Source organism: Varanus komodoensis, unplaced genomic scaffold (genome assembly GCF_004798865.1).
Source record: "Varanus komodoensis strain SLA01 unplaced genomic scaffold, ASM479886v1 scaffold15, whole genome shotgun sequence".
Classification (NCBI taxonomy): Eukaryota; Metazoa; Chordata; class Lepidosauria; order Squamata; family Varanidae; genus Varanus; species Varanus komodoensis.
Window position 1 is genome coordinate 27,760,496 of NW_025335440.1, and position 11,274 is coordinate 27,771,769.

The 11,274-nt window shown below is 41.3% G+C and overlaps 1 protein-coding gene across 1 annotated transcript; it reads left to right on the forward strand.

Moving 5' to 3' along the window:
* The first annotated feature begins 2,066 nt into the window (after window positions 1-2,066).
* CLDN12 (claudin 12) lies at window positions 2,067-10,428 on the forward strand. Its single transcript, XM_044424904.1, has 2 exons — window positions 2,067-2,168; window positions 6,559-10,428. Exon 2 carries the CDS (start codon window positions 6,580-6,582, stop codon window positions 7,315-7,317), a length of 738 nt encoding a protein of 245 aa, XP_044280839.1. The 5' UTR covers window positions 2,067-2,168; window positions 6,559-6,579; the 3' UTR covers window positions 7,318-10,428.
* Window positions 10,429-11,274: the final 846 nt, after the last annotated feature.

Here is an 11,274-nt window from a genome sequence, read left to right on the forward strand (position 1 = left end):
GAACAAACCGGTACCTACTGTGTTTCCACTCCCACTACTGTCTGGGCAAAGGCAGATGAACTCGCAGACAGTAGGGTAAATAGGGAACAACTCCAGGGGCACTTGTCAGTGGACCCCTGCCATGGTGAGGACCTCTGACCATTGCCCAACCATACTTATCCATGACACTGGCCCTGTTCTACCTCACTGCCATGACACATCTGAAGCTGCTTGTGAAGCTCTCCATATGTTTGTCACATGCCTTGAGCTGAAGGAGAAAACTGGTCAAGAAATGAGTCCAGTGCCTCCCTTGGACATGCTGAATTAATTAGGCTGTGTTTTGGATGCTATTCCTTGGTTGATTTGAGTTTTATGACTTGTTAGTCTTCAATGGTCAAGGGTGAGTCCACCTACTTAATTCCCAGTTTATTAAAGGTTCAAGCTTATGCAAGTTTAGATAGAAAGGGCCTTCAATTCCCAGGATGATTCAACTGGCCAAAGGTGACTTGGGCATGCTGGGAACTGTAGACCTATCTACACATGCATAGGTTTGGACCTTTCAACTGTCTTGAATCTTATAGAAACAGAAACAGCGCGAGTCAGAAGGGGTCTCCCAGGCCATCTAGTCTGACCCCTGGCTCCAGCCAACTCCACTCATGACATGCCCACCATGTTCATGTCCAGCCTGTCTTTGAACATCCTCACTGATGGGGCCTCAACCACCTCCAGTGGAAGCCCATTCCATACCCTCTGGGTCCTAACTGTCAGGAAGTACTTCCTGGCATCTAAATGGAACCTTGGTTCCCTGAGCTTTGCTCCATTGGAGCGCATCCTGCCTTCCTCTGCAGGGGAGAACAGGTCTCTACCCGCCTCCGTGTGACACCCCCTCACATACCTGTATGTCCCCAACAGATCCCCTCTGAGTCTCCTCCAGGCTAAAGAGCCGCAGTTCCCTCAGTCTCACCTTATACAGCATCCCCTGCAAACCGGCCACCAACCTTATGGCCCTACGCTGCACAGACTCTAACCTGGCTATATACTTCCTGTAATGAGGGGCCCAAAACTGAGCACAATACTCCAGTTGCGGGCACACCAGAGTCTTATAGAGTGGTAGTAAAACCTCTCTCGGTCTAGAAGCCATGCTTCTGGCTATGCAACCAAGGGTGGCGTTCACCCTCTTGACCACCGCATCACACTGCTGACTCGTGTTTAGCCTGCAGTCAACCAGCACCCCGAGGTCCCTTTCACAAGTGCTGCTCTCCAGCCACTTGTCCCCTAACCTGTACTTATGACACCTATTCCTATGCCCCAAGTGCAAGACCTTGCACTTATCCACATTGAATGCTATCCTATTGTCTCCTGCCCACTTCCATAGTCTGTCCAGATCCTTTTGGATCTGGAGTACCTGCTCCTCAGTTGTGGCCACTGCTCCAGTTTTCATCTGCGAATTTGATCTGTTCACCCCTTCTTCCATGTCATTTATGAAAAGATTTAAAAGGATCGGTCCCAGGACAGAGCCCTGGGGGACCCTGCTTGTCACTGGCCGCCGTCCCGATGATTCTCCACAAATGGTTACCCTAAATGGTTCCCCCACTAATGGTTATGGTTATGTTATTACGGATGCCCTTTCAAACTGATATTCTTAAATAGCTCTTCGTGAACTGAAAGCTTGAGGGTTGTCATATGCTGGGGCTACGACTTAACCTCCACCCCCGATTTCTGAAACTTGACACCCATTTAATTGTATATTTTTAGGCGGAAGATATCTATAAATATAATAAAAAGAAATATATACTGTACAGCAGACAGCAAAATTAAAAGGGGGGGCAAAGCACCCCTAAATCAACAAAGCAGCCCTCATCTACAGCAATGCACCTTATTGCATCTTCCGTTTCCTTTTTGCGATAAGCGACAAGCAGCGAAGCAAAAACCTGAAAAGCCGGAAAGGTAGGCGTTTGCATCCCAACTAATCATTGCTGGAAGGGGAGCCTGGGAGCTGTAGTTCGTAAGAGCCAGGGTGAGCCAGAGAGCATTGCAAACAGACTACAATCCCAGGACCCTTCGGGCAAACCTGGAAAAGGCAGCCACTTCCTGAAACACCGAGGGAGCGGGAGCGGAGGCGCCGTTCCTGTTGGAGCGCCGAGGAGACGCGGTGTTGGGGAGCTCAGGGCGTTGCGCGTGGGAAGTAGGTGAGTCCGCGGGAGTTCGGCCCTTCCATGTTTATTTCTGGCCCATCATGCCTGCCAGAGACGCCGCATTGGAGTCTAATCATGGTTCTTTCTTACTAGCGCCGACCGATGGAAGTGATTGGATCGAATGAGTTGGCAGAGATGCCTTTTCCACTGAGATCTACGTGTTTGATTTGAAGGGGATGTGTTTATGTGTTAGGAGTTTACATCTGACTGTCATTACAACACACTCATTGACATGGCTGCTCAGAAGTAAGCAACATGAAGGACCAAAACAGACATTACAGGAGCATGGCCTCCAATCCAGATCGGGACCCTAACGTGGTGGTTGGTAGGGGGCTTTTAAGCCCTGGATCCGTCCGCGTGCACTTCGCTAGAGAGAAGAAGGAGCTGCTAGACATAAACTTAAAGTAATGCCTGTTTTGGCCCTAGTCAATGTAGTTTAGCCCAAGATTGCAGCCTAAAGGTGTGTGCCTTCCTGGCCTGCTTGTGCGATTTCTGTAGGCTGTTAGAAGAGGATGTTGAGTTAAAAAGGCTGTTGGTTTGATCCAGCACAGCTCCTCTTCTATCTCATTTTCCTCTGTTGAAGATGTAGTCCTGCAGAAAATTAGCTGCTGTTTGGACAGCTCTAGAAAAAGTCAGACCCAGAAGGTCAGCCTCAAAGCTCGAGCATACCATCCCTTGGCCTTTGCAGCTGCCTCCCCCGGTTCTTTCAGTGGTGGCTGTATTTGAGCCTGCAGGAGGCTCAGGGAGGCAGTCTTTGCCTTTGTGCTTCTTCCATCTCCATGGGATGTCCACAATCCTCCAAGATCAGAGGATCACACTAGATGGCACCCTGACTCTGCTTCTGTTTAAAATAGTGTAATGTTTCTTGTGCCCTGATTCATAGCTGAACCCTTCACACACTGTGACTTGCTTGTGGGTTGTTCTGTCACCTTAGTCATTATTAGTAACACTAGAAAAGTTTTTAAGATTCTGTAAGATGTCTCTGACTTCTTTAGCCTGACAATATGTAATCTATTACTCAATTTTGTTGAAGTGAGATCATAAAAAATCAGAGCTGAGATGCAGGCCCCAGGTAAATGTTTCCTCATGATCAAATATGCTTGTGCCTGTATCAGCAATGTGTATGCTACACATTAATGAGGATACCCATTGAATTAAACCTCTACCATTAAGGGGTTTTAATTCCATTTTAATTGATTTGTTTTATACTATAATTAAGACTTTCTTCTTAATCTGTAGTATTGTAAGCTGCCATGAACACCATTTTTGGCAGAAAGGCAGGATGTAAATCTAATACTGTACTGGCGTGCATGTGGACCATGGGTGGCATACATGAATTAATATATATTGTCTTGCAAACAGTCAGGATAGCACTTCATTCTTAAATTGATCTTAAAAACTTTAATGGTGCAGTCCCATGTGTATTCAGACAGAAAAACTGTCCTACAATTCACAGTATTTTCCAGCTAGCATGGCTAGGTGGGGAATGCAAGATGTTGTAGAACTTGTTTTCTGACTAAAAATGATTGGATTGCACCTTAACTTTGAACTAGGATTGTCAGCTTTTTGTTTTAACCAAGACTCCAGTTGTATTACAAGTAGAGGTTCAGCTGTTGACACTTTTCCTGGCATATCAATGCAAGGACAGAAAAGCTTCACCAGTTGAATTTCTTCTTGTCATGTAGCTGTTATTTATTCAAGCACAGCTCTTTGCTTACCATAGTCTGGGCCTCCATGTGGAGAGTGGGAAGTTTCACCATACAAACTTTTAAACAAACCTCTGAAATGCACCTTTGTGCATACATAGCACATAATGCAGCCAGGAACCCTGAAGAAACTTGCTTCCTGATTGCATACAGTGCTGCCTGTCCATGTCTGAGAGGCACACTGCAGAGGTTGGGTGTGAATGCATGTATAGTTTTTTCCTACCACCGTCTAATCACACATCTGTTAATTATACATGCAACAGATCTGACCTAAAGTCTGAAAAGGGATCGTATCTTATTATTTATTTTTTTATTTATTATTTATTAAAACATTTCTATGCCGCCCCTTACTGTAGCCTCGGGGTGGCTCACAACATAATAAAATACACAATAAATTAAAACAATAACAATTAAAATATATACATTGGAATAAAATAAGCCGCCCTGGCCAATAATTTTTATAACACTTTTGTTCATCTTTGCAATTTGCCTTGGAGGAAGATGTTGAGGAACAGAGGTGGAAAGATAGCAATTTATAGTTCAAATAAAATAGCCTCCTTTGGCACAAAGAAACATAACATTATAGGAAGAGGTGTGTGTGAAGATAGACTGAGGACTCCTTCCTATAAATTTAGGACAACTTGTAAGTTCTTACTTGTACAAGATGAACTATTACATTACTGAATATTGTACTGACTTCTCTAGAGTAAAAAACTGTCCAAATAAAAAAACACTTGCATTAGCCAGAGGGCGATGCCTTCAAATTTCTACTTGGACTCCCTGGGTGGGCTGAAGAATTGCTCTCAGCTTCAGCTCCTGCTGTGCAAAATTGATTATGGCAATAAGTCTTCATATTATCATTGTAAATATAAGGTAAGTTGTGTAAACCAGTGTATAAATGATAAATGTGTACTTAAAGAGTTTTACTTGAAAGATGTTTTCCAATGTTGTTTAATCCCATATAGTCTATATAGCATGTTTATACGTGAACATGTAACAGTCTTATGGTTGAAATCCAATGCAAAAACATTTAATGCCAGTGTTTCACATTATAGGCTCAAGATAGCTAGACGCATTTGGAAAGTGAAGTTTTTAGACATCTTTATAGAAGGATGGTAAAGTAGGAGAAATTTTTACATGAATCCCGTTTGCAAAGCCTTCTGTTAATAAAAAGGAAAAGAGAACAACAGTCAATTTAGGGTGCCGTCCTATGGCTGGGCGACACTGATTGTCCAGCCATAGGAAAAGTCAGCACTCCTGCTGCAACTTCATAAAAGCCCTTTGATGTCACAGTGTGCATCCCGTCTTTGAGGGGCCCTCCCCTTGTCCTTGCAGCCACAGTGGTTGTCACTCTGAAGACAGGACATCTGAGGAGTGGGAGGAGGAGGAGTGAGGCACTTCTGTCTTATGACACATCCCAGAGGTGCCTCAGCCTCCACCCCTCAGCAAGCTAGGTCAACCGATGTAAATGACCAAAAATCATGTGTCTGTACCCTTGCTAGGCAGGAGAAGTGCAGAGGCAGTCCCTGCCTCCATGTTTGATTGGATGCTCATGAAAGCAGGCAGATTGGATGGCACCCTTAGGCTGTTTAGCTTGGATGCTCATATTCTGCAGTGCACGACAAAAATAGTTGCTTCAGTAAAATAGAAATGGGTGGCCACATTTGTCCATTTGCCTGGAACAGTAGGCCAGGATTCTGGAACCCTGATTTATTTCTTAGATTTATATCCTGCCTTCCCCCACCCCTTTTTTAAGAACTCAAGGTGGTTTATATCATTCACCTCCTGCTCTCAATCTTATCTCCACAACAACAACCCTGTGAGGTAGGTTTGGCTGAGAGACTTTGACTGGCCCAAAGTCACCCAGATAGCACCATGGCTGAGTGGGGACTAGAACCCGGATTGCCTGAGTCTCAGATCCAGACCTGAACCATCTATTGATCCCACTGTGCTTGATCGCACCATGCTCATCCCCTCTAGTGCAACTGCCAAACTAACCAGAAGTGGGAAGTATAGTACACTATCCTAACTTGCCGCTCCAAGCAAGCCAGAGTTGAAGAACAAGCTCTGGTTTGTGAATCTGGCTTGTAAAAGGAGCCAAAAAGCCAGGGTCCCTGCTTCAGATGACATGTTCAATTTCAGTTTCTGGTTAATTTAGCTCTTGGGCTAGAAGAGGCAAGTGGACTAAGAGGACCAGCATGCAGATTATTCACAATATGCCAGGATCCTCCAGGATCCTGGCTTTCTGTTCTGCCCAAATGTGACCACTGGCTCAAAACATGGCAATTTATATTTACTCACTCTGACTTCTCTACTCTGTTGCAACTGTTTATCTACTTCTAAGTGTTTCTCTGTCATTCCTGATATATTTTGGTAAGTTGGTAGTCTCAGTCCTTCAGAAAGACCCTCATCCCAGCATATACTTGAAGGAATACCTAGCATGTTGACTATCTTTTTTTAAAAGTTAGACATTAATCTCTGATCGTAGGTGGGAAGCGTTGTTTTCTTAACAGAGGAGCATTTGATCTGAGCCCAGTGCACAACACTGGCTCCAGAGTGGCTTCCCAAGTGTCCAGTTTAGCTTCTAGGACAGCCATGTCAATAATTTCTCCTTCATCCTTGCGGGGAAAAATGAATTGATGAGAATATTGTTGACTTGGTGACATTTTCTTCCCCAGGAGGCATTTTCATTGGCTAAAATGGGTTGCCGTGATGTCCATGCTGCAACGGTCCTAGCCTTTCTTTCTGGAACAGCTGCCTTATCGGGACTCATTGCTGCTGCCCTGCTTCCGAACTGGAGACAAATGCGACTCTACACCTTTAACAAACATGAAAAGAATCTGACTGTTTACACTGGGCTCTGGATTAAGTGTGTTCGCTCTGATGGCAGCAAAGACTGTGTGATTTATGACACTGAATGGTACACAGCAGTCGATCAGTTGGACCTGCGCATTCTGCAATTTGCTCTTCCCATAAGCATGCTAACAACTGTCTTGGCGCTGTTTCTTTGTTTGATTGGCATGTGTAACACAGCCTTCATCTCAACTGTGCCCAACATCAAGCAGGCCAGATGTCTCATAAACAGTGCAGGCTGCCATCTTGTGGCCGGCCTCTTCTTTCTTCTGGCCTGTGTCATTTGTGTGACACCATCTGTCTGGGTCATTTTTCACAATCAGGAACTGAACAAAAAATACGAGCCTGTTTTCACCTTTGACATCTCTGTGTACATTGCTATTGCCAGTGCTGGGGGCTTATTGTTCACAGCCATTCTCTTATTCCTGTGGTACTGTGCTTGTAAAACACTACCTTCTCCTTTTTGGCAGCCTCTGTATTCTCATGCGCCCAGTGTGCATAGCTATGCCTCCCAGCCATATTCTGCAAGGTCTCGGCACTCAGCCATTGAAATTGACATCCCAGTTGTAACACACACAACTTAAAAATGTTAGGAAAGCCACATGCCTGTTTACTCTCTCACAGGCAAGACACTACAGGTCAAGGGAATGTTTTCCACTGCCTTGAAGACTTTTAAAAATTATTTGCAAAGGGTTTGTGCAAAGAATTGCATTGCAACTTTTACAACTTCTCTATCTAGGTATTGCAAATAGGAATGCAATTAGGTGAACAAACCCTTATATTCAAAGCCCTAGTTGTTTTGGTTGGGAGCAATTTGCAAGTTTCTAAGTCCTATCGAAACTACTGGTGTTTATACATTCATAGGTAAGTTAAAGTTTGGGACTTTTTTGCTTTTATAAATTTTAGATGAGTTTTTTCCATGAATTGTACTAGTGAAGTAGAAATCAACTGGTGTTTGTAATCCAGCACATGAAATATTTATTTGTAAGAACTTCTTGTTACTCTAAATGTTCACCTAACTCAAAACACCTTGATTTTAATAACCTACTTCATTGATAGCCATTTTGTACTTTTGAAAACATTACATCCATCCACCATGTTGGCTCTACTTGTATAGGAATAGTTAACAAGCACATTGATTTTCTCTGCATTACTGGAATAGAAACTGATATAATGAATGTGAAATCTTTACATTTTACCAGTCCGCCAAGCAGTAGTTGATGTACAAAGTCCTGCACCAGTTCATGTTTTCTGTTGTACATATGCTAAAATTATCTGCTCTGAATCCCACAGAATTCTAGTCAGGATGATTCTTGATCCCTGTGAGAACTGGAGATCTAGAAGAAGCATAATAATAGATCCCCCCCTCCCGGCAATTGTGTAAATTGCATTGTTTGGGAGGCTTTTGTTCTAGAGAAAATATTTTGTTAAAACTATATTTTTCTCTCTTTGAACACAGGAAGCAACCAAAATTCCATTTCATTAAAGCATACATAGTAAAATATCAATCATCTAGGTAGCCTGAGGGTTACAAGTCTCCCATAATCGGAAAGGTAGATGAGCAGATTTATAGCTGAATTGGGTTCATGGAAAATTTGTTTGGTAGACAAATTGTGGGATGACCAAGATTCCTTTACCTTTTAAAATCATAGATATTTTAGCCACATGAAAAGGTATGTACCACTCCTCATCTGTTATTTAATGCTTACCAAATTTTAGATTGTTTTACTGCATTAGAATTAATTTAATGATAATTAATTTGAATGCCAAATAAATATTATTGAAAATCAAATTAATATCAGAGCGAGTATTTTACTTTAAAAAAACAAGAACTCCTGGTTTTGTAGCTTGTCTTTAGGTTTAGGTTTTTATATTACCAACCTCACTCCTTTCTCATTCATTAGACATGAGTTGTTTTCATATGGTATATTTTAGATTTGAAGGTGTTTCTGTTTTCATGAATAATGAGAAACTACAGATATCAAGGTTGGTAATCAGCGATATGGAGCATACAGTCTGTTTTCTTTTTTTTCCCAAGCAAAAAGTTCCCAAATGGTTTTGAACATATTCTGGAACTTGAATCTCTTGAATGAAACTTGGCTATATGAATTTGCTGGAACTATATATTCTTATGTAATTAAGCAAGTAAATTAGTAATATCTGATCAAAACAAAGCACTAATTTTTATAGGGAGAATTTCTATATCTTTCTAACTGGTTGCCTGGAACACTCCTATTCCAGGAGATGTACTACAGTACAGCTTAGGAATGCTCAGGGTCTCATTTACAATATGTATTTCTCTAATTCCAAGTGTTCTTTATGGATGCTTTTGCCATATTTGAAATTCTGTGTAGTTTGAGCCTCTGGGAGCTTTATTTTTATTCAATTATTTCTTAGAAACATTGAGTACTGTGGGGATTAGGAACATGGTATTCAATTGATTTGAACACACAAACAACTGCTTTATTTTTGCACTACATCAAATGCAACAGAGGTGCATTCTGTTCATTTGAAACAGTCACCATTTGTGAAACTGACACACAGGTATCCTTAAAGTATGAGGCAGGTATTAGCTTGTCTTCTCAGTTGATGAAATTGTAAATGCTGATGGTGCTAGAATATGGAAAATCTGCTCTAGCTCTTTTCCATTAGAGGTTAAGAATCCGTCTGTTCAATTGAAGAGCCTGTGACTTTGTTATAAGCAATTGTATAAACATGACGTGCAATTCAGATGACTTCCCTTCCTTCTGCTGTTCCTGTTCTTGGTTCACATTGTGAATTATTTCTGACTGACAAGCAGCATGTCTGCTTTGCCTTCTAAATTAAGACAATTACTTTAATTAATAAAATAGAAATTAATTCTACTTTGAAGGCCCACTTTTCTTGAATTTTGTTAAATATATTTTGATCAGAGTGTTTCTGTTACAGCCAGTTAAGTACTGAGATGCATTGATACGATTTTTTTTCTCAATGAAACTGTTGCTTTTGATCCCTCTTCTGATCAACACCCCTCTGCCAATGTCTCAAGAAACTTCAGTGAGTTTATAGTGATACAACAGAGCTGTTCTTTAGGGGTAATATCCCACTGTTAGAGACTTTTTGGACTGTGGCCAGTGTTTTTAAATACTGGAACATAAACGAATGAATTCTATGGAATGCATCCATAGAACAATGCACTTTCATTGGTTGGCTTATGATTTCACATGTGTTGTTCTATACTGAAGTCTTCTATGAAAGACGGTCATTTTAAATGTTTGTATTTTCAAAAAGATAACTTTTATTTTTTTCAGTTGGAGTAATTTTCACTTCTCTGGGGCAAATGTTTACTTATGAAAGATAAACTGCAAACCAAATGTACTTGATTTGTTGATTTCTTTGTTGATAAAAAGTTTATCTAAAAGTACATACTTTTCAAATGTTGGTCCTGCTTGTACCTACAAAAGCTACTGGATTTTAATTTGGATTTACATTGTAAGCTGCCTCTTCTGCAACTTATTTTGTTTAATTTGTATAAATAGTGCAACTTGCCTAGCACAGAGCTGTCAGTGTGAATCCTGCATTTGCTTTAGAAAACACGTTTCTTGATCTCTCTGCTTGTGCTTGGATGAAAATGTACTCTTTTTTTCAAGGTTACCTATTGTAAAATTCTGTTTCAGACTTTTAGTAAACATTTGATTTAGCTATGCATTTTTATGTGAAGGAAAATATTTTTTAATTAAAATGGTCTTGAACTGCTATGGCTCATTTCTATGGATACTCTTAAATGTTGACAGTTTAAAGTATAAAAGTTTAGGGCTTTCTTATACAGTGAGTGCAGGTAAGAGCTGTAACCAAGCTTGAGTACATAACTGCAATTCCATGTATAAGTCTTTTCAGAGATCATCCCCATTGATAGAGAGCAGTCCAAATGGAGTAGAAGCAGTTTGTACACGCATCTACTGATCTGAAAAGATGTTCCAGGAAATGAAAGCCCATTCTGGAATCTGTGGTTTAACCATTTTTGCCACACTTGGAAACAAATTATCTTTATATCACTATGATTGTACTACTTTTCGTTTTAGAGCAGACGCTGCATTTCCCTTTCTCTCTCTGTTGCCTGGCTCTTTTACTTTGAACCTTTGCTCCATTTGCTACAATTCCAGTCAGGTCATGGTGGTCAAAATCCAGAGAAATTTGCTCTACTATTTATTACTCAGACAGTCATCATTACATAGCAAAAGACAACCAGAAGCTCAGTGAAAGTGAAACTTGCCTCAGCCAGGCAAGCACAGTAGGGACATATTTTTAAATAAATAGGTTTCTTCAGATCCAGCTCTTAGATGGGATCCCCAGTGGTTTCCCAGCCAAGGAGCTGAGTAAGTCTATCTGTAGCTTGTTCAATTCTAGCAGTGCCACAACGTGTCCTATTTACAAACATTCTGGGCTGAAAATCAAATTGAGCAGCCTTCAGAAGAGCTACTTAGACCAGATACAGACTGGAAATGTGGATTGATCCATTTTTCAGGGAATCAGCCTGGTGCAGCATGATTTTCCCCCTATAA